The 20,181-nt window shown below is 52.6% G+C and overlaps 1 protein-coding gene across 1 annotated transcript in view; it reads right to left on the reverse strand.

The window, feature by feature from the left end:
• Positions 1-387: 387 nt before the first annotated feature.
• Btbd9 (BTB domain containing 9) overlaps positions 388-20,181 on the reverse strand; it is a 353,804-nt gene continuing 334,010 nt past the window's right edge. The window contains exons 10-11 of the mRNA XM_050138586.1: positions 12,310-12,388; positions 388-3,176 (exon numbers count right to left, since the gene is read on the reverse strand). Coding sequence (XP_049994543.1) covers positions 2,979-3,176; positions 12,310-12,388 — 277 coding nt within the window. The 3' untranslated portion in view covers positions 388-2,978. The remainder of the gene's footprint in view (positions 3,177-12,309; positions 12,389-20,181) is intronic.

Raw genomic sequence — 20,181 nt, forward strand, 5'->3', positions numbered from 1 at the left:
CGACAGTAACACAGCAGAGCAAAGCTAATGGGGAACTTCCTAGGAGGCAGTTCTCTGCCATCCAGAGGGACGTCTGTAGTCCTAGGCAGGGCCGAGCCATTTCAGTGCCAAGCAGCCTCCACACACCGAGACCCACTTTGGCTGTGGATTTCACCCTCTTTCTCCATGTTTACAATCCCGTTATCTTCTAAGTTAGAAAGGACTGGAGATTGGCCGGGTTAGCTGTGCACTCTGGTCTGACAATTGTGGAGATGGCTTAACTACTGAGCAATTTCTTAGACAATTCAAAAGTCACGAGGAAGGGGAAGGAATCAGCCCAACGGACACATCCCTCTCTTGCTGAAAAGAATTTCCTTTTCTAGTCTTCTAGGAACAGAACACTTGTAATGGATTTGTCCAGAATCAACACTTCATTTAATAAAAGTGGAAAGTGACAGCTGAAAGAGCCCACATCTGTAACAGGCTTGGAACTCAATAAAGGCAGAACAGGAAAAGTACGGAGGGCTTAGGAGATGCTCAGTCCCAGTGTGAGGCTGCCTGAAGCTGCTCTACAGAGCCCAAATGGTCCCCCAGGAGCCCCTGTGGATGACCCTGAACTCTTCTTCCAAAAGCCCCAGTGCGGACATCTGCCATCCTAAAGAACATGATCTAAAGGAGCGCGAGCAGCTCTGCAGAGCCCAGGTGACCTAGACGCAGGTGCCCCTTCACAGTGGGCATTGCCAGGGGCATCACGCAGCAGCTACTCTCCAAGCTCTGCTCTTGTTCACACACTGTTGACCTTACGGCGAGGGCAGGGCTGAGGGAGCAATGGCTCACACTGCCTCTGTCCCCTATCCTATGACTGTGGCTCCTTGGCACCCAACGTCCACCAGTACAGTGCCAGGTGCTGGGTGCACAGGATCGTCCGAGTCCCAGCCAGCATGCCTGTTGTTCCCACTCCAGTCTCATTTCCAGTCTGCTGGCCCCAGGGGAGACTCCTGCAGGGGACGAGCCAGGCTCAGTCCTCTGGAAATGTGGACCTACCTACCTTAGAGGTGCCTGTGGCCTCGAGACACATCAGCATGCCCATCAGCCAAGGGTGAGCTCCCGGGTCTGGTGGGAGGTAAGCCAGCCAGTGTCCTCCTGCACCCTAAGCAGGCATCTATCTAAGAAAGGTTTCCCAAGGGCGGCCACTCAGGCTTGCTACAGTTCTCAGTACTCCCCACTGGCATCTGTGACTTTGATGTCCCATCTCCCCTCCGCTTATTTGATGGAGGGGACCATGGCAGTGCCGACACAGAAGGGAACCAGAGTCTATAGTCATAACCTGAACACACAACAGTATCCTAAGGAGAAAGAAGTCACAGGTATGGGTCTGGGATATGGGGAATGGGCTGCCAAGAGCACCACGTGCCCAGGGCTTAGCATGATAGGTGTGTGTGTTGACATCTTGGGTGGACAACGTGGCTTCTTGTCAACTCAGTCCCACTGAAGCAGGAGGATTGCCCTGAGTGTGGCCAACCTAGGCTACACAGAGAAGAACTATCTTAAGCAAATAACTGAACAAGAACAAGACAAATGAGCCCTCATGCATTACCCTCACGGGAAGAGATTCCACCCTCCACAGGTTGGGGTTCCTTGTGCACTGGCAGGGGGCGCTGCTTGTAGAGATGTTGAGTGGACAGACAGTTCTCCAGGCTGCCTGGCAGCACCCCATAAACAATAGGGGCACCCTATCCACACAAGGGAGCCTCCTCCCTGAGGCAGCCATACCACACAGCCATGAAGCCAGAGGTTCGGACTGCGGACTAGTCTCCCCCAGGACCAGCTCTGCACCTAGGCCTGAATGCACAGGAAGATGACCCCTACTGCAGCCTGAGGCCTCGTGCTGCCAGCTCTTCAGTGTGGACAACCCATTCCAATTAAGTCAAACTCAGAGAAAGCTGGCTGGGCCACCCTTTCACTTCTAGAGCAGGACCCAACCCTGAAGCTCCACCATTCTCTGAACGCGCTCACAGGAAGTGCTAAGGAGACCTCACGGGGCCTCAGGATGCAAGAGGGAGGTGCAGAGGCAGGAGCTATGCATGGGCGTGACAGTGGGAGCTGCATGGAGCTGCAGCAGTTAAAGATGGAGGCCCCTAAGAATCTGTTCTTCACCATCCCCAGGCCTGTGCTCCTGACACCCCATCTGTTGGCTGGACAAGCGCAGCCAAGCCACGAGGCCCGCAGAGTCAGCCTAGGACTGGGCAGCGTCTGTCCTCAGGCTTCTGGGTGGTCCTCCAGCAGCTGACACGGCCACTGCCTCCAGGCTGCCTCCCTCCCAGGCTGGTAGGTGCGTCCATCAGGAATGACAGCTAATAAAGTGACAATTTGATCAATTATGAACTCCAATGTCCAAAGATTGGTTTGTACATTGTGTGTCTGGTTGAACTTGGAGGATTTTCCTGGTCAGGCTCAGTGCCATGACGAGCCACATCCGGTGTCATTTAGGAGGGGCAGCTTCTGCTCTGCCCGCCTGCAGGCACTGCAGACTGAGGAAGACCCTTGCAACTGCAGAGGGCTAGAGCAGTTCCACAAGGCTGCAGCAGCTATGATGCAGCAGCTGAGGACAAACTACACGACTGTAAACCACCAAGTAGCAATGCAAAGGCAATGGGGACTTGGGCCTGGGCCCTTTTCTGGTTGTCAAGGCCTAGGGTTCCTTCTTGTACTGAGCTTGGCTTGTCTCTAGATTCCTTCTGCACTGGTACCTTGGTAACATTAGAGGTAGGAGCTGACGGTGGACTTGGAGAATCGAGACCCACTTCCTCCCCCTGGAGACTGCCTGAAGACTGGGGAGAACATGGGTCCCTTCTGTCCCCTGGGGGAAAATTCTGGTTGGGGTGGCTTTTGCAGCCAGGTCTGCTCTTCCCAGAGATGGGGGAGGGTGCTGCACATAGGGCCCGCCTTGGAGGGCACACTCCTGCCCCACCCAAGTCACACCGAGTCCTCTGCCTTCTTTATTGGTGCTGTTGGTTGGGTGAGCGTGAGTTGGGGCCCGGACTCGGGGGCAGTGAGCTGGCGCTGGGCGCTCGCAGTGCATGAGGGTCGAGCTGCTGACTGGGGGTGTTGGGGTCCCCTGTCCCCGGTTCCTCACTGCTCTCTTCTTTTTGGCTGCTCTGCTGCTCCGGACACTCAAAGTGGACACAGTGGAACACCTGTGAAAACAGAAAAGACTAGTGAGACGTGGCTCCGCCTGAGCATGGAGGTTTGAGCCACGATGATGCCACACCCTGGTGTGCTGGGTAAGTGTGGGAAATCTCCCAGCGCCCACCTTGCTCCGTGCCTGTCTTGGATACCTGGAAGCAACAGGAAGGTTTAGATGCACGTGGTCGATCATGATAGATGCAAAAAAGACGGACTATTCTCAAGTTACACACGTCCAGCATGGACACCTTGGCAGGGCCCAGGCTGGAACTCGGCTTTTCTCCTTAGGTCTCTTCCTCTCTTTTGGATCATCCTTTCTTAAAAAATACTTTTAAGGGAGAAGGGGAAGGAAGGAATGAGGGAGGGACAGAGGGAAGGAGGGAGGGAGACAGGAAAGGAGGAAGGGAGAGAGAGGGAGAGGAAGAGGGGGGATCTCAGTGAATTCTTTTAAAATATAACTAGAATTTTTTCCAGAGTTATTAAAATGTGTTGAAGTTTCCTGGCTAAAACCTTTCCATGGTTGCGTTCAGGTTCCGGCTGCGTTGTTCGTTAGCCAGTTAAATTCTCTTTTCTCAGCCAGGTGTTCCCTTCAGGAAGCTGAGGTGGGAGGATCTCGGGCTAGGCAGGCTGTCTTTGCTCCCTCTTGGCAGAGCGAGAACACCAAGCCCTAACCTAATTGACATGGTTCCTCCTCCTTGTCTCTTGCTCTGCCACCCTCCTCTGCTCAGGACCATCCTGGGCTCTGCAGGCCTGTGCTGCTCAGCCCCTCTGCCCTGACGAGTGACTAGATCAAGAAAAACCTAAGCTGAAAAGAAAGTTGCAAGGACCAGGGATGGCTCTGCCTGTGCTAGAGAAAGCCTGCGCTGTGCACACCAGGCCTGGCTCCCACCCTTGCTGCATCTTCCCATGGTCTCACTGCATTACATCTCGCACGCCACTGTGTCCAACTGCGCCGGCAGGGTCACATGCAAACGATGCTTCCCAGTGCTGTCTTCCTGGGGTCTACTCATCCACAAGGGCCATACCCAGCTATCCCCCAGGCCCACACAAGTCACGTGAGTCTACTTGAGTAGAATCTACCCAAGCTGAACCTTCCTGCATGAGTCCTGGTGACCCTGGGAGTTGCAAGGTCACATAATGACCAGACATAAAGAACGAGGGCTTCTGAGAGCCATTGTGGTCTGTGACCCGACTCCCAGCTGACCCCTGCAAACCCTGAGCCCTTCAGGCTTCCGTAGTCAGGGTGGCATACAGGATGCCATTCATTTACTAAGTCACAGCCTCCAGACAGAAACACGGATGAACTGAAAGAAAGAAAAGGAGCCCGGAACAGGGACAACGGTTACCACTGACACACTGACGGGACAGCAATGGTCCTGCAGCGACTTCGGACTCTCAGACCTGGGCGGGCTTGGGTGTGCTCCAGACGGCTCTCCCTGGCCCTCCTCACAATCCCCACAGATGCTCATGAGTCCTCTTTGTTCTTTCAATGTACAGCAATTGCCGAGCCCAACTGTGACCTAAGGGGCAGCTTGCAGTGTCCTCACCATGGAGAGGGGCAAGGGGAACCTGCTAGCATACTGGGGTGCCTACCACACGCGGGGTCCTGACACGAGGCATGGAGTGGACCTTAGGGAGCACTCCAGAGAAGCGTTCCCTATAATACAGAGAAGACTGCATATACCAGGCATCAAAAACCTGGGAGGCAGACAGGATGAGAGTGGCCTGCGAGGCAGAGGGGACACTAGGCACATGCAGTCCAGGTCTGGCCCTAGAACCTCACTCTGGCAGCTGCCTTCCACCTGCTTTTGTCACCTGTCAACTGTGCCAGGCTCAGTTCCCAGCCCAGCCAGGCATATGCACCCAGTCCCCACACGACCCAAGATGCTTACAGACACCATGTGGATGCCATGGTACCGCAGTTCTCCAGCATCACCATACACAGGGCAGGGCACTTTCTCCAGGACCCCAAACACCTTTCAGTTTGTACACTTCTCAAATGGAAGTGAAACCCCGTCCACTTCAGGGTAGCCACGCAGCCATGCTGGTCCTGAGGCTGCCTATAGTCAGTCTCACAGCGACCTAAGGGAAGGTGGCTTTTCTGGATTAATGGCTTGAGCAAGTGGGGCTCTCACAGAGGGCCCAACTGGCCATGTTCCTGCACCCACCCCTCCTCCCCTCTGCCTACCACGCACTTACAGGCCTCGCATGAGATGAAATGACTAAGCTCTGGCTTTCTCTTTGCTTAGGAGCTGGTGTGATTCAATTTCCTTCCTCTGAGCCTTCCCCAGACTGCAGTACTCCTTGGAAAGGAGGTGACCAAAAGTGAATGAGGCATACCGGGCAGAGCCACACTTCTGATTTATGCAAAGCCATTACCATGGTCTCCGCATCATTTTCCCTTCAACTTTTCGGCAATCGTGTATCCCATTAGCCTGTTTGATTGCTGCTGTTCGTGAAGGGGCACCTTCGCTGAACCGTCTTCAGCAGCCCGGGATCTCTCCCCCGAGAGGAGCGGCCAATTTGCAATGTAGTCATGTGTATGAATCAGGCCGGCCTTACTCTCAGCCGGGTGGCCTTCCTTGTGGCTGCCGTTATTCTCATGTTGCCAGGCCTCTGCGGGAGCTCTAATCCCGAATGTGTCTGAAATGGTCTGGCACGTTCCTTTCTGTGAGCCTGTGCAGCAGGTGTGTGCCGTCCTGACCTCCTTCAGAGCTATGATTCCCCAGGCACCATGGGCAGACCTTTTCAAGGTCTGAACAGGAGGGGAAGGGAGGAGAACTGGGGAGAGACTATTAGCGCAGTATGAACTGTAGAAGATATTGGGGGGAAAGGAATAAATACTGATCACTGACTCCACCTGGCTTCTGCGGCTTCTGGGTAATTTTCACAGACCACTCTCCTGCCAACCAGAACAAACAGGACGTCTGACCCACCCTCCTGACTTGTATTTCCAAGGTGACGGCCTATATAAAGTAGACAGCCAGCTTCCTCTCACTGGCTGCCCATAAGTAAGATGGAAGTCTGAGGTCTGTCCCCCTTCAATCACCAAATTAGATGTTAGCCAGCCCAGCTATGGTAGCCAGTGAGCTCCCTGGTGCTCACCTCAGAGCTGCCCGGAGCAATCCAGATCCAGACCACAAACAGCTTGTTTATTCCTTTTAAACAGAAGATCAAGGTGCTGGCACACACCTGTAATCCTGGAACTTACAGATCTGAAGCAGGGGGATTGTGAGCTAGAAGCTAGCTTGCTATGTTGTAAAAATATGTCTCAAAAAACCAAATTGACCAACCAAACAACAGTCCAAATCAGGAGCAGGAAGGACAGGGCACTGTTCCCAGGTCTCGGTCGGGGATGCCTGAGCTCCCAGTCTGGGTAGATCTGAACCAGGGACTCCTAACGAGAGGAGTCAGAGTGGTGGGAGGTGAAGGTGGCAGTGTGGCCTGTCTTCCCGTGTCCAGGCCCCACCTTCCTGCCACATGTCAGCTGTTCTCACAGTATGCTAGAGGGTTAGGCCTCCAGGACAAGGGACACGACCTTGGTGAAGGCCCCACTTCTTGTGACTAGTGACTGCGAGCGGGCTCCCTCTGACTCCTGCCCAGCACGCTAGGCCATGCAGCCTGAGGGAAGGACTGGTATGTGCCATCCACACGCTCTACTCTCAAGAGCTATGGTGCACTGGGCACTGGGTCAAACCCTCCTGCTGGGACCGCCCACCGAAGCTGTCCAGGGACCCAGGCCACTGCTGCCCCTACACACTCTCTCTGGCCCAGCACCTTATCCTGGTCCACAGTACCTTCCTTGTCCATGGTGCCGCGTGAAGCTCTGTGTGCCAGGGTCAGCTCCTGCTGTGTGCATCTTTCTCTGGCCACTGAGACACAACACCCCAGGGGGGGCCAGGCTCTCCCCAGGAGCAGAAGGGCCTACAAGCTGGGGCTGTCTCATGCAGAGTGGGTCTTCTGCACTCAGTCTGTCTCCACCTGCGGCCTGCTGCATGCCTGCCGCTGCTCTGGGAATTCTCAGCAGGAGGCTGCTTCAGGCACCTTCTACACCTAGATGATGTCTCTGGGGAGAACATGGCAGAAGAGTCCTTCAGGGGTCAGGGCACACCCAGAGGGTTCTGGAAAATAATTACCCCAGGCCAGCAAGGAACATTTATTTAGGTTTCATAGTTGTTTTCCTGGCTTTATTTTCCCACTAAAGCCACATGTTGCTATGGGAACGAGGTGGCACTCAGTGGCCTGATGGAGCCTGTGGGTGAAGCCGACCTCAGCATGGAAGGCAGCTCAAGCAGCCACGTGCAGACCCTGCCCTGCTGCTGGCCTGTGGGGCCCTCTGCAGCAAGCTCACAGCTGGTTACGGTTCCCGACACATGGCAGAGGTGTGGACCCATCTGCAAGCCCCTCCTCCACATGCTCCATGGCCGCTGTTTTATACAGAGAGCGGACCCTGCCCTCCTACCAGCCCTGCACACACCCCCATCAGCGCCATCTCAGCTGCCCCTCTACCTCTGTCCACCATTTATTTCAACATGACCAGAGATACGAATGTCACCGGAGGCAACAAAAGAGGACACTGCCAGGCTGCAGTCCCCACGCTCTACCTTAGTTTCTTTCTAGACCTAGCGGATCTGGTGCTCAAGGCAAGCCCATCAGAGTGTAAGCACTGTCCTAAGCTACGGGCCAGCGTGGAGTAGAGCCCGCTCTGGCACCTGAGCATCGGTTACCATTTCCTGGGAGAGACAGCAGTCGAGAGCCAGTCTGACCAGATGCCTCCACATACAGTTTATACATGTATACAGTTGGGTGAGAATTACACGCACTGAGCCACAGCTTGACTCAAGCCTTCTTAGCCCAGGAACTTTGTTTGGCGGAGGAGCAGCTGTCCCCTGGCCTTTGTCCTCAGCAGTTTTATCACTTGTGGGTCTCTCCTGGTGTGAGCGTATGTAAAGGGGGTCCTACTCCATGGGGGCCCCGGTGTCCTTCAGAGCACTATGATGCACAGCCAGCATGGAGTCTTCTGTAGGCAGTAAGCATGGGTCCATCGGGGAGGAGGAACACTTCCCGGTCCCAGGGGGAAGGCTGGGGGAAATCAGAAGAACTCAAACAGGCTACCAAGAGCTGACCTCCACAGACTGGGAGGCTGCCATTGCTGGGAGCCACCTACATCTGAGGGAAGAGGGGCGTCACCACAGCAGACACAGGCTGAGCCTCTGGACACAGGAGGGCCTGGCCAGCCACAAAACCCCAATCTGCCTGCGTCTGGAAGCCTCCTCCAGCCCTGCTGGTATCCAGCCCTGCTATCCTAAGCCAGCTGGATGTCCCAGGTCAAGGCAGAACCCACCACAGAGCTGCAAAGCTGGACCTTGCAGGGCTCTAAACAAGCAGCTTCTCCAGCCACACGCACACCGATAGGACACCTAGTCCCCGTGAATGCCCTTCCAGCCTCAGGAGGCCCTGCACGGTCTCCCACGGCCCTTGCTCTGCACGCCTTCTCTGAAGAATTCCCCAGCAAGGCAGCTCCTGTTCCTCTTTTATGTACACAACTGTGTATTTTGTGACCAATGAATAAATAAATGAAAATTAGAACCCAGGTTCTCCTGTGCAACTTGACACCAGCAGCATCAGCACAGGTCTGTGGTACAAGCACTTGGCTGAAGGAAGCAAGTGCTGTCCTATAATGGAGGCCACAGGAAGAACCATACGGCCGAGGTCATAGGTTCATATGGTGAGACCCTGGCCCTGCCCCCACGGTACAGCCTTAGGAGGCAGGGCCATTGAGGGCCACTAGATTTAGAAGCTAGTGTCCTCACAGGAGGAGAGAGGGACCCTGCTCACCAACTCCCTTTCCAGGTATGTGTTCCAAGAAAGGCCTTGTAAAGGTGGACAGGTGAGCCAGCTCCTCCATCAACACTGTGTGCACCCTGGCCTGGAAGGCCAGCATCCTGAGCACGAGAAACAAGTGTCTATCACGTTAGCCATACAGCAGATAGGCTCTGCCCTGGCAGTGCAAGCCACCATGGCCACTGAAGTCACCTGGCAGCCGAGCAGGGGCAGGCTGAGGAAACCCTGCTTCTCCTTACCCCTATTTATGACAGCATGCTGCTGGCTCCCCCAGGGCCAACACTGACACCTAGCTTCCTTTCCCCGACTGTGCCCTACGCATCAGCCCATCAGCTGGACACTCCTGCCTGGCCACATCATTCTCCCTTCGAGCTGCCCCAGGTGTTCTGCCCACCCAGCCCTGAGTCATTCTCCTCTCCCTGTTCCAGAGGATATACAAGACCCAGCAGGGACAGCAAGGAACTTTCTCCCGGGGAGTCTGCCACATCCTCCACGCCCAGGGAGATGCACCTGCTGCCCCTCCAGTGCCCTGGAGAACGACAGCTTCCTGTTCATCATGCATTTTATGATTTACGATGTTTTCCAATTGACAACACTATGTTGAGGCTTTATTTTTCCAATCAGTAACTGACTCTGGAAGGCAGCTAGGGAAGTTACTCACCAGCCAGACGAGGCAGGTGACCATGTCAGGCTGCCCTCTAGCTAGGCCCACTGACACTCTGTGCAGAGACCCGGAGGAAACCCCCTCAACAGAGACCCTGCACCCTGCTGTACAGTACTGTGGCGGGAGGTGGAGCTTCAGAAAGAGCTGCGCTGAAACCCAGCGTCCAAGGTTTTCCCCTTGCTTTGGTCAGAGTGCTGGTGGTGCCGAGTGTGGCCTCCTTCCTGACTTGAGAAGCCCTTCGTGGAACACAGCATTCTGGAGTTCCAGCTAGGCATTTAAGCAGAAGACTAGATTTCCTGGGCTGGGGGGAGGGGAGGAGGGGCTTACCGTATTAGAAAGACTCCGAATAGAAAATATTTTAGTTTTGTTATTTGTATAGATAAAGCTACATTGTTCTTTTTAATTCAGGAGTAATATACATGTAAAGTGTAAGAGGTAGGAAGTCTCGGAACTCAGATCTGCACAGATGGATAGGTGGTTCAAAGCACATCCCGCTCTTCCTAGCACCACATCAGGCAGCTCACAACTGCTTAACTCCAGCTATCAGAGGCTGAAGGTACCCACATGCACACTTATGGACATAATTTAAAATATGACAAATTTCAAAAAGAACAATTGGAACTTATTTTAAGACTATTCATTTGAAAACAAAACATTAAATGCAAATTCAAATTTGTTTTTGATATAACACAAAAAGACAAGTGGCCTTATGACCTGATAGCTACTTGTCTACTTATTCCGGTTGTAAGGACAGTCCTGTTGTTACAACCCTGGCTTACCTGGTGTCACTGTGCCCAGCCTAGCCTTGCACTCAGAGCTGTCCTCCGGCCCTGACCTCCTGAGTGGCAGGGTTTCGGGAGTTGGCCACCATACCCACTTATGACTCAAACCTTAGACAGCCATCAATTATCAGCTGATTACTATTCTGAAATTCTCAAGTTAGTTTTGAAGAAGTAGGAGAAGATGTTTGGGGCTCTATTTAGAAGCTGTTCTCTGTAGGAAACGCACTGTGGGTTTGGATCATTATTATCCTAAATAAGTAAGGGCACATGGATCTAAATTGCAACACGATTTCCACTTTTGGGGCTGTTCTTGGAGCACTAGACATACCTAGATAGTTTCTAGACGGCACACTGGGCCAGCTATACGGTGTGTAGGTCAGGTACAAAGTGACAGCGTGGAGCCTGTGTTTAAGCAGCAGAGGAACACATGCTCCCCAGCATGTCTCCTTCATGAAGCATGCCTTTCAGTTTGCTATCTAACGTGTTTCTCCGTCACATGTAGGGACGCCCTGTGGCTAGTGCAGCCCTTGCACTCTCCAGGACCCTATCCCAGAACCTGCACTCTGACTCACAAGTCACCTTCTTGAGAAGAAAAGGGCAGGAAGCCAGCACATGAGACCCACTGGTGTGGGCTCTAACGCCGAAAGCAAAAACACAGAACGCTTCCAGAGGGAGCCTAGAGCACACTATACACCCCAAGCACAGGGGCGCCACGACTGCTCCGGGGGCACCCGTGAACCAGTGCGAGAAGAGAAAACGACCATGAGCCATGACTGCCCTTTACTCTCAGGCTTCCTGTGCTCCTCTTCCATCCCAACACACTGCCAGAGGCACATACTGACATGGAGACATACGGACATACGGACATACTGACATGGAGACATACGGACATACGGACATACTGACATGGAGACATACGGACATACGGACATACTGACATGGAGACATACGGACATACTGACATGGAGACATACGGACATACGGACATACTGACATGGAGACATACGGACATACTGACATGGAGACATACGGACATACGGACATACGGACATGGAGACATACGGACATACTGACATGGAGACATACGGACATACGGACATACTGACATGGAGACATACTGACATACGGACATACGGACATACTAACATGGAGACATACGGACATACGGACATGGAGACATACTGACATACGGACATACGGACATACTGACATGGAGACATGGAGACATACGGACATACTGACATGGAGACATGGAGACATACGGACATACTGACATGGAGACATACGGACATACTGACATGGAGACATACGGACATACTGACATGGAGACATACTGACATACCGACACACGGACATACTAACATGGAGACATACTGACATACTAACATGGAGACACACCGACATGGAGACATACTGACATACCGACATACTAACATGGAGACATACTGACATACTGACATGGAGACATGCTGACATACTGACATACTAACATACTAACATGGAGACATACTGACATACTGACATACTGACCAGCGAGACAGGGACTGCACAGCGACAAGAGCACAGCTAGATGCCGCGCGGGGCACTGCCATCTGAGGAGAGAAGGGCGCCTCATTTCTCAGGGTCTTGTAGGCTGTTTCCACCCAGGCTGGTGGAAGAATCCAAGCAGCACCTGCTGACTTTCTCTTGCCAGCGAGCAGAGCCCTGACGATGGCACCCCCCTAGTTAGGGGTGGGACTTCCTTTACACTGAGCTGCCGTAACAGCGGCCATTACCGGGCAGGGCAGACAGCTCCACTTAGCCAGGGTACAGCGGTTATAGATGTCACCGCCCTTCTCAGGAGAGCGCCCTTACCTCATTTGCTGTGTTGTGCGTTCCAACGATTCGGATGAAGGAGGCAGGCTGTCTTTCAAAAGTGACTGATTGCCAGGACCTGCAGGAACACAATTTTCCCAGTTAGCTGCTGCAGTTGGCCCAGCTGACAACTGGGTCTACAGGGAGGCAGGGTGGGGTCTCCCCCATGATGTCATGGAAGGAGGCAGAAAAAGCACTGCACCGTCGCATTTGGGAGCCTGCCATGTCACCAGAGCAGGCACTACTGTGTGTACCTGTGCCTCAGGTTCTTAGAAAGCACCCAAGAAACAAAGCAAGACCACTGACCATGCTAGCCTGGTGACAGGAGAATGGCCGACTAGAAACATCACCAAGGGTGGTGGGAGTTTCTAGACCAGGGTCCTCATCTACAGTGTGGCCAGGAGAGGCCTCCTCACTGGGCCGCTGGCACAATCAGCAGGTAGTTCAGCACGTGTGCAGAACCTGAGTTAGGGGTGGGGACTGTCCTGGAAGCTGCCAAGAGGAGAATTCGCAAATAGGGTAGGGGGTGGCTGGGTGGAAGGAGAGGCTGGGGGACATGGCTGGGAGGAACAGGGTGAGGTAGGGGTGTGGCTGGGCAGAAGAGGTGAGGCAGGTTCTCTTCTTGGGCTGCAGCTGCAGAAGTCACTTCAATGCCAGAGCTGGTCCTGGGCAGGAAGTGCCCTAAAAGCCTTTTCTGCTCCCAAACATGGCTCCACGGGGCTTCCTTTCAGGGCTGGTCCATCTATGAGTGACCCCCAAATCCATCTCGATATTTTAGTTTCTTCTCTTCCCCTCCCTCCCATGTATAGTGTGCACGCATCCTTGAGTGCACAGGGGCGGCCAGGGGTTAATTCCGATATCTTCCTCAATGGCTTTCCACCTTACTGTTAGAGACAAGATCCCTCACTGAACCAAGAGCTCGCCTTTTTCAGCTAGACTAGGCTGGCTAGCAAGCTCCCTGCACCCCCTGCAGCAGCACTGGGGCTGTTGGCATGCACTGCTAACCCTGCCCTGAGAGTGGGTGCTAGGATCCAAACCCAGCTCAAGCTTGCACAGCAAGCATGACTCCCACTGAGCTACTGCGCAGCAGCAACCATGCCATTTTTTTTAAATGTGTAGCCCAGGCTGGCCTCGAACTCGTGATCATCCTGCCTCTGCCTCCTTCAGCAAACCCTACCAGCGTGCGCCACCACAACAGCAACCATGCCATTTAAAAGACAAGTCCTCCTCCTCTGCCTGGGCTAGCTCACCTAGAAGCCATGTGTGCAGGAGGAGCCCTGCTCCTGACCTAGCCTTCCTGCCCACTCCAGGCCTCTCTTCTCTAAGCCCTGTGAGCAGCTCACAGTTGCTGCCGCTCCTCCTCCCGCACTGTAGAAACGCCAGCTGCTGCGAAGCTCTTTCCTGTAATTGTCTAATTACCTAGTAATGCTAGCAAAGGAAATATATGTATCTGCAGTTTGTTTTTCCCATTTGGTTTCAGGTGTTCCATCTTCCTTCTCACTATGCACCTCCCACTGAGGCCGATTCACCACCGCCCGGACACCAGTCCTCTTAAGGTCATTAAAAAGCCATTACCACCCTGTGCACAAAGGCTCGCCTCTGGAAGCAGGCTGCTGAAAACAGAGTAAGAAAAATCACTCTCTCTGTAAAAACACTATTACTCATGCAAACAGACAACTCTCCTGCCCATCCCCCATGCATGCCTCTCTACCCTGCTTCCCTGTGGAGGACTCCTGCTTTCCTAGACCCTCAGCTCTTGGGGTACCTGCCAGACAGTCTGTGGGCAGGGGAGGTATGCAAGGCTACGGGGGTTCCACAAGCTGGTGGGAGAAGCAGGGCTGTGCGAAACATCGGAACCTCGCCTTCATCCCTCAAGTTTAGGGACACAGGCTCCAGCTGCCCAGGAATGGGGACACACAAGAGCCTGTAACCATCACTGGGTTTGAGACACAGGGCAGAGTGGGAGGGAGGGAGGCAGAGCGGTGTCACAGATCCAGAGACTCTGGGTTTAAGGTGAGCCCTCTCAGGCCTCACAAAGCACAGGGCTCCAAGCTTATGGGCAGGCTCGCGCTTGCCGCCTCTGCCACAGTTCCCAAGCCATCTGCCTGCGAAGTGCTCTTGGCACACAGGTCTTGTTCCTTGCAGGTTCCCGTGGCCTCTTCTCTTCCACTTAGACTTCTGCCTGGCCTGGGGCTTGGGGCAGGGCAGCAGCTGAGCAGGAGGGAGCCTGAGTTTGTGGAGTAATAAGATCAGAAGGTCTCAATTTAATAGCAATCCTCCATTACATTGCATTAGCATCTAATCACATTAGAGTTCGTTTGCACTAACACGGCCTGAGAGTGGAATATATGATCTCATTTCCCGCAGAACTAGATACCAATCCAAAGAGTGAAGTGACGGAAGCTGTGGGCTCAGGGATGAGCGCCCTCCTCTCTCCACTTTCTGGAGTTGCTCCCTAGAATTTGTTGACTTCCCATGATCCCCGTGAGGAAAGGGAGGCTTCAGAATGCCATCTGCGTCGTCTGTCCTAACTGCTGTGTGGCCTCAGAGGACAGTGCTTAGAATAAACTTTCACAGAACCAAGAAACCAGCACCATGATGCCACACCAGTCAAGGCTGCCTAATGGCCACCTTGCCAAGCACTGCCTCTTCCTGAGCACTGAACAGTGCACTGGGTCTGTCACTGGCTCCCCTAGGCAAGGAGTCATCTGTTCACGTCTCCCTAAGAACAGGACCACTGCATAGGCTCGGATGAGGGATCTGAACCTGAGCAACAGGCCAGAACAGATGCCATCTTCCTTTTGGGATTTGCCACACATCACAAACCACCTACACCTGCAGCTCCTACCCATGCTCTCCCTCCACAGAGACACATCACACTTTTCCCAGGTACTATGGAGTCTTCGCAACTATTCGGAACACGGTCCGAATGAGGCCTCAGTGATGTCCCCTGGGGGACGCATGAGTTCCTGTGTTCAGGGAAGGTATGGGTTGATACCATGATGATGCTCCAGGTTCTCTATGGGGGCAGGGAGCTTGCTGCTCAGCCTGCAGCTCATGAAGGGGAAGCGACTTCTACAAGCTGCCTCGACCTGTACATGCACACGGAATAGAGTGCTTTGAGCAACTCACTGTGTGGCTGGCAGTGTGTGTGCACAGCCATTGAAACCAGCATCTACCTCGCCTACTGCAAGGAGCTGACCCAGAGGCCAGTAGGCAGGAAGACTGGAGAGTGAGAGCACTCTGTCCTGTCATCAGAGGCCTGCTGCTGACACTATGCTCAGTCCTAGTTTCCTGATGTTCAGGATAGACTCAATTTGGACCTTGGAGCTAAGGCACCTGGGGTTTTATTTATTTTTTGAGACAGGGTTTTTCTGTAGCTTTGGAGCCTTTCCTAGAACTAGTTCTTGTAGAGCAGGTTGGCCTCGAACTCACAGAGATCTACCTGCCTCTGCCTTCTGAGTGCTGGGATTAAAGGCATGCGCCGCCACCACCCGGCCTGGCACCCGGGTTTGAATCTCAGTTTGAACATTTTTGTTTTTTGGCATTTTTTTTTGTTTTGTTTTAAAACAAGATCCTAGCTATGTGAGCTGTCCCAGAATTCTGTAGACCAGGCTGGCCTCGAACTCACGGAGATTCACCTGCCCCTGCCTCCTGAGTGCTGGGATTAAAGGGTGCACCACCACACCCAGCCCTCAGTTTGAACTTCTAATAGTGTCGAGCCCTTAGGTAAGTGGCTCAGCCTGTCTGGGCCCTCGGTCTTCTCATCTACAGAATGAATAATGACAGCTGTCTCCAACACGTCTGTGGGGACTTGGGCACAGCCTAAGTAGAAACACCCAGGACAGTGTTAGCTTTTACCAAGTGCTAAAAGCAGGATGAACATGGACAAGACAGACTACTCCCCTGTGCCTTGTCTACGAGCCATCACGTCAGACACCAGGGTAGCCGAGGCTACTCCTATCAGCACCCCCTCCTTTGAGGCAGACAAGCAGCCAGACTTCAGAGGAACTACCTGTATTTATGATGCATTCTTGGGCCTGCACCTGCTGGGTGTCCAGGGATCCATGCAGACAGTGCAGCCCTTATGGCATTTAAAGTCTCACTGGGGAGATTAACCGTCCTTCCCCACACTAATTAGAGAAGACGACAAACAGCACAGAGGTCCCAATGCACAAACTGGTGTTCTCAACGTCCCCTCATAACTTGTGTGACACTTGCGAGTAATTTTTCAATGAAACAGAGCTATAAATTTTGATGAGGTTCCAAAGCTTGCCCACAAAGCTCAAAATGAGACTAAAATATTACATATACAAAGCTTTAGGAAGGGGAAATGTGGCCGCTGCCACAGTGGCGGTTAAACAAGTCAGAAAAACAAGGGATTTAAACAGGCTTTCTAAAACCCCTGCTGAGGAGTGGGCACATCAGGTCAGGGCTCTGCACGGGAGCACAGTGAGTGCCACTGATACAGAGAAATGTGTGGGCCACCAGCACTCTGCCTCATCGAGACAGGCAGGGCTGAGAACCCAGCGTAGAGCTGAGGAAGGTGAGGCAGGACAGCATAAGGAAGCTGTGACCCTGGTTGGCTGCCGAAGCAGGGCCTGATGACAATTAGCTTGTCTTTTTCCACCCAAGGGCACAATAGAATCTTTCCAGTATCTCTGTGGTTGGAGAACCAGCTACGTCCTTGCTCTTACTCCTGGGCCCACAAGGTACCAGCCTTTACTTAGGAGTGTATTACTATACTACCCCAGGGCTAGAGATCACAGTGATCTGAGCCATGGGGCACATACATGCACATGTGTGTACACATGCACAGTGAACCACAGGGTGGCTCTAGGAAAGTGATTTTCTCCTGAAGTCTCAGCTACTATGAGGAAGGAGACTGTGTGCATGCAACAGGAGATCCAGGACTGTGGCAGGAGATCACAGGGCAGAGTTGGCAGCTATTGCTAGCACGCCTTCTTTGTTTATGTGTGTGCAGAGCTAGGGCTGGACCTGTGGCCATCAGCCAATGGCTCCCCCACTGAGCTGTGCCCCAGCCCCAGTGGTGGTTTCTTCTCCACCTCCCATAAAGAAGGTGTTCTCTATCTCTCTCCAACGCAGCACTATCAGGAGCCAGGTCTAAGGTCAGAAGGTGCCCTAAAAAGCCAGGTCAAGGAAGGCAGCATGTATTTTGTAACAGCACACACAGGACTGAGACAGGGTAGAGAGACACAGATCCCATAGAGACAGACTACAGTGCCTGGGGAGTTATGTACTGGCAGAACAGTACCGCCACAGGACACCATGTGACAGGAAACAATCCACCCCTAACAACCAGAACAATAGTGCTGTAGGACACCATGTGACAGGAAACAGTCCACCCCTAACAACCAGAACAATAGTGCTGTAGGACACCGTGTGACAGGAAACAGTCCACCCCTAACAACCAGAACAATAGTGCTGTAGGACACCGTGTGACAGGAAACAGTCCACCCCTAACAACCAGGGACCCACATGCTCACTGTCCTTGCATCTCTCTATCGTTAGCCTTGCGGAACTGGCCATCAGGCAGAAGCTGCCAAGACTCATTCTAAGACCCCCTTGAAGTACAGGAAGACGTGAACCCTACTCTGAGGAAAACCCGGTCCACTCTTGGAAGACCCCCAACTTATATTCACGTAACTCAATGGAATCCTCCCTCTATTAAAGTTGGCCATGTGCAGATCTGCCTGAATCCCCAGCAGTGCCTCTCTCTTGAACTCTGAATTTTTACTATGTGGTAGTAAACCTTCCTCTCAGCTTCTTGTCTGTCTCTGAATTCTTTCGTGTTGGCGACTGACTCAAGGACTGAGACCTTCTCAGCCCTCACCACTGGCAGGAAAGCCACACATGAAGTAGGGTGAAAAGGGCCAAGGAGAAACACCCCGACCCTGACTTGACCCCAGGACCAGGGCTTGAAATTGCACCAATCTGAGCTTGCCCCAGAGTCAGGCCGCAGAACCCTACCAATTCCTGAGCACAGACTCCCACCAATCCCTGAGGTCTCTAAACTCGAAGTTCCACTAATTCTTGAGCATGAAATCCCACTAATGCCTGAGTTGCCCCTGAGTCAGACCACAAAAATCCATCAATCCCAAGCCACCCTGGAAAACTCACCCCTCCCCAAGAAACTCTACACAAGCCCTGTACCTTGTTCGGTTTGCTGCTGCTTCTCACCCTAGATTCTCCCTTCCCAATAAATCTCTCGAGTGAGCTCTGTTGTGCGCTGTGACACTTTTGCTGGAGCAGAGCTGTACCGCCTTCGCTGGGGAAACGTGCCCTAGTGGAGCAGAACTGTTACCCTTCAGAGGACTGAAGCAGAGCTGTAAGGCTTCTCGGGATCCTAGCCAAGCAGGGCTGTGACATCTTTGCTGGGAAACCCTCCGCCATGGGAGTGGAGTTGTTACTCGCACTGGGGAAACCTTTCTCTGGAGCAGAGCTGTAAGCTGCTGAGCTTATAGTGACTCTGTGCTGTCCTTGGCTCATGACTGCCAAGATCCCTTTCCATCTGAGCTGTGATGCTTACAGGTGACCCATGAAAACGTGCATGTTTCTTAAATATTTTAAAATATTCAAGAAATACACGTGCTAAATTTGAGCCAGCGAATGTCTCAGGAGAGGGCAGAGAAGGGGACTGCTGACGGGAACAGGGGCAATGCCAATGTTAGCTGCAGTATTTCGTGTCTGTGATTTAAACTAAACAGTACTTGTGTGTGTGAGAAATATTGACACGGGTCGCTCTTGGGCAGTGAGAGCGGAAGCTGATGTTACATTACTTTTTACTCTGTGTATCTTAAACAGCTTTTGAAATAGAGAAAGGGATCAAAACAGCATCTGTGTTTATGCAAGAAAGAACTTGCTGGGAGGTAGGATTAACTCAGTTGGAAATATAACACTCTAGGGATGTATGGGACTCTACGAAGAGGTACAATTCAGGCACTGCTACTCCTGGACAAGACACAGAGGTGATTTCTACCCTGGCTGTCCCTTGTGCATCCTATGCCAAGGGCGCTTGGTCTAACCAGAGTCAAAGGTAGCGATTCCTACAGCAGACCCATGGGACCCAGTGGACACAGAAGTGTTTGCTATGGTCGGATGGGCAGTTAAACACAGCACAGAGAACCAATGGCTTAATCTCTACTGCTTTCACTAAAAGGTTAGTAAAAAACTGGTGGTGATATATGTCTCATCTCTCTCTCTCTCTCTCTCTCTCTCTCTCTCTCTCTCTCTCTCACACACACACACACACACACACACACACACAAACTGCATTTATAACGGAGAAGCTCATGCCCAGGTCAAAGAGTATTGCAATGTGCTATCCTGACTGGGTGGCAGGGGGTCTCCCAGTGATGCAGTAGCGCCTGCCTGATAATGGTGTCCACAAACCCACTGCAGACAGAAAACTTCCGCTTTCTCAGTGTAAGATGTTCGAAAGTGAATAAGCCATCAAGCATCAGCAAAGAATAGACTCTGGCACTGAACACAGAGACTGAAAGCAAACAGAGAAGAAAATGACTCAGAGGCTGTAGACACAATTTAATATGGAGAATGAAGCTGGGGGGGGGGCTGTTATCCTCAGAAAGAGAAAATTAAAAAAGCATTACTCCTCTGAAATAAAATGATATGAAGAGTGAACCTTTTAAAAACAAAACAAAAAAATCACTTCTGTAAATTAAAACCGGCAGCTGAAATAAACAAAGAGGTCCAGGATGGCAGAGGCAGAGAGGAGGGCCACTGCCCAGTCAGCCGCTCCTGTGAGCAACACACCGTACCAGCTAGGAAAGCACCAAGATACACAGGGTCATCCCCAGGCACAAAGGTCAGAGATTTCCAGGTTGCCGAGTC

The sequence above is a fragment of the Alexandromys fortis genome, unplaced genomic scaffold (genome assembly GCF_014885135.2).
Source record: "Alexandromys fortis isolate MF-2015 unplaced genomic scaffold, M_Fortis_MF-2015_v1.1 scaffold_9, whole genome shotgun sequence".
Lineage (NCBI taxonomy): Eukaryota > Metazoa > Chordata > Mammalia > Rodentia > Cricetidae > Alexandromys > Alexandromys fortis.